The 3,258-nt window shown below is 33.2% G+C and overlaps 1 protein-coding gene across 1 annotated transcript; it reads left to right on the top strand.

Moving 5' to 3' along the window:
• The first annotated feature begins 519 nt into the window (after window positions 1-519).
• LOC112500007 (zinc finger protein 2-like) lies at window positions 520-972 on the top strand. Its single transcript, XM_025103265.1, has one exon. The coding sequence runs from the start codon at window positions 520-522 to the stop codon at window positions 970-972; it is 453 nt and encodes a 150-aa protein (XP_024959033.1).
• Window positions 973-3,258: the final 2,286 nt, after the last annotated feature.

The raw sequence follows: 3,258 nt of genomic DNA, 5'->3' as shown, positions 1-3,258 counted from the left end.
GAAAAAAAATATATCAATGTTAATATCAAATCAACTATTTAAAAGTTTTCATTTTTTATGTAATTTCTTTAATTTATTTTTTTATTATAATTTAATTTAAGTTTAATAATGAAATAATTTATTTTTGCTTTAATAATATAATATTTTATAAAGATAATAATTAAGTATTCTCTTAGAACTCAATAATTATCCTAATTATATTTTAGATTTTTTATATTTAGAATGAAATGTTTATTCTGTATTTGATTATGTTTATTTGTAGTTAGTTACACGAATTCAGATATGAAGCTTTAATATACTTACGCACAATCTACTTGCAATCTTGAGTTTTAAGTAATATGCATTAATAAACAATATTTTACGCATAAAAAATGGTTTTTAAGAGTTTTTGTCAAATACTTTATAATATATAGTATATATAGATATAATTCAACCCAACCCTGTTTAACTTTCAATCTCTATCACGAACCCATTTCTATATAAACCTAATAATCTTCGAACCTCCAAACTCGTATAGCCATGAGTTTCCTAAACCTACACCAACCGGAAAACGAGCTCGACATAGAAATCTTTCGCGATCCCAATTTACCTTCTTCATCGTTGTTGTCCTCTTTACACAACAACGATCAGCGCGTTTTCTCGTGCAGTTATTGCAGAAGAAAATTCTACAGCCCACAAGCGTTCGGAGGCCACCAAAACGCTCACAAGCTCGAAAGAACCTTAGCCAAGAAAAGCCGAGAGATGAGTTTGTCAGCTGCTAGATATCATTCGGAATGGAACCAGATGCCATCCAGGTTCGGTTCCAATGGTTCTAGCCATGTTGAACCGGTGCAGCCGCCCACGGTGGTGGGGATCGAAGGTCTGCAACTGTTTGGTTCAGGTGAAACAAGAAGAGAGATGGGTTATGGTTACAAGGGTGATCAGAGGGTTGATGATGGCTTTAACCAGCTTGACTTGTCTCTCAGGCTTTGATATGTACCTACTGCTTTACTTACTTCTTTATAGCTTATTGATCAAAAGGGATTTTAACCCATATATGATCTTTATTGTACATTCAAATATCGTTCGGAGTACCAAACGTCCGACGGATATATAAATCATCTGACCCTAAATTTCACGTTCGCTTCGTGTCCACTAATCAACCTCGTCTTACACATCCGTTTCATTAAAGAAAGATGGTAATTAATGTAACGATGTTTCAGAGGTTGATTAATGAAACGTAAAGGAACATAAAGTTTAGGGACGGTTGGTCACGTGATTTGTATTATGTTCAAGATGCATAAACGATTTATGAATTTTTTTTTATATCGTATGTTGATAAAAGAGATTTGTAACGACAAAGGTGGTGCTTGATTGTTTTGATTTGATCTATGTACCGTTTACCTGATTGAATCGGTAGAGCTGACATACAGGGTTAGGATCGATGTGATCGAGATGACCTTTAGAAATCTATTAGTTTATGCATCCTTTACTGGGAATCCCAAATCTTCAAATCAGATAAAATTCACCAAAGGATTTGTATTCAATCTTTTGAAGATTACAAAGTGATTACAAATTAATGACGATTAAGACTGACTTCTAAAATTACAGGGGAAATACTATTTATACTAAAAAAGCTTTAAAGACAAAATGGAGAAATGGAGAAACAGCTTGAATACAATAATAAGCACAGCTTTGAACCCAACATTTACAGATGGTAATAATCCGTAAACTAATTAAGACGATTGTAAGTTTAAACCAAAAAGAAATACAAGGGAAATTGTGATGTCTTATCAAACTAGTTTGTGTTAAGCCAATAAAAGGTATTGTGTCAATCATATCTCTTAATAAAAAAGCCAATGTTGTTGACAACCCACATTTCATCTTGATACCATGTTAATTAATCCATGTAACTCATGGTTAGACAAGCTTTTTGGAGAAAATGATGTTTTTTTTCCTTTATGAAACTAATCTTTATTGATCTTTTTTAATCGAACGAGCAAACTGGGAAGCTCGAGAAATCAAAAAGCTGACTGTTATGAAAAGAAGAAATCCCTGAGACTATAACGCATAGATGTACCGCCAGTAGCAACGAAAAAGATGACCCATAGGTGGTGGTGTTTAAAACCGACAAATTATAAAATACCCATATGAAATTACAGTGTTCGGATCTACCATCGTCAATAAAGACAAAATAACAACCAAAAACAGTTTATAAACCCTAATGGTCGTTGTTAAATGAGAATATCATCAATAAATTAAGATGTGTATCAAACTAATTGGTCGTTGCCAACCCGTTATACTGGTTGGGCAAAAAAATTTGGTTGGTTTGTTTTGAAAATTTGAAAGATCGAGATTACTAGTTTGGTCGTATTCTTAAGGTCTTCGCAACACACTTTTACAACGAAACCTTTTCTTAGTACTATTTTCAACATGTCCTTATTATAGCAACCAATATTTGTTGTTATATAACTGGTTATAATATAGTGATTTGTTTATCAACGGATTATGTATCGCCGAGTTTACTCATATAGGGTTGGGTTCTCGTGAGATTAGTCTGTTTTTGTGAGACCCATGAGACGACAAAAATTACACTGAACCGTCACAGCAAAACACTGTGAAGGAACAAAAACAATGAACTCTAGCAATTTTAGTGTGAAACTTGTTTTCTCGAATATCCTGAAAACTCAACAAGGTGCCACTGGACCTAGGGCTGTAAACGAACTGAACGTTTGGCAAATTGTTCGGCGGGAAATTCGTTTATGTTCGTTTATTAATAAATGAACGGACATGAACACATTTTTTTGTTTGTTTAGTTAAACGAACGAACATGAACAAGAGTCTCGTTCGTTCATTTATGTTCGTGAACGTTCGTTCATTTACCGTTCGTTTACGTTCGTTCATTTATGTTCGTGAACGTTCGTTCATTTACCGTTCGTTTACGTTCGTGTATATTCGTTCGTTTATGTTCATTTATGTACTAAATTTAATATATAATCTTTTGTTTATTTATTTTGAATTCAAATAATATTTATTTATGTTCGTTTGGTTACGTTCGTTTAGCATGTTAACGAACGAACATGAACACACCTGATTTCTAAACAAACGAACATGAACACAAAGATTTTCGTTCGTTTACCGTTCGTGTTCGTTCATTTGTTTGATTAAGTTAAACGAACGAACATGAACAAGCATTTGTTCGTGTTCGTTCGGTTCGTTTACAGCCCTAACTGGACCTTAGAGAATATAAGGCCTAAAAAATGGTTAAAATAGTACTAT

This window comes from Cynara cardunculus, assembly GCF_001531365.2.
Source record: "Cynara cardunculus var. scolymus isolate 2C chromosome LG 17, CcrdV1, whole genome shotgun sequence".
Classification (NCBI taxonomy): domain Eukaryota; kingdom Viridiplantae; phylum Streptophyta; class Magnoliopsida; order Asterales; family Asteraceae; genus Cynara; species Cynara cardunculus.
This window is presented reverse-complemented; position numbering and strand designations above follow the sequence as displayed.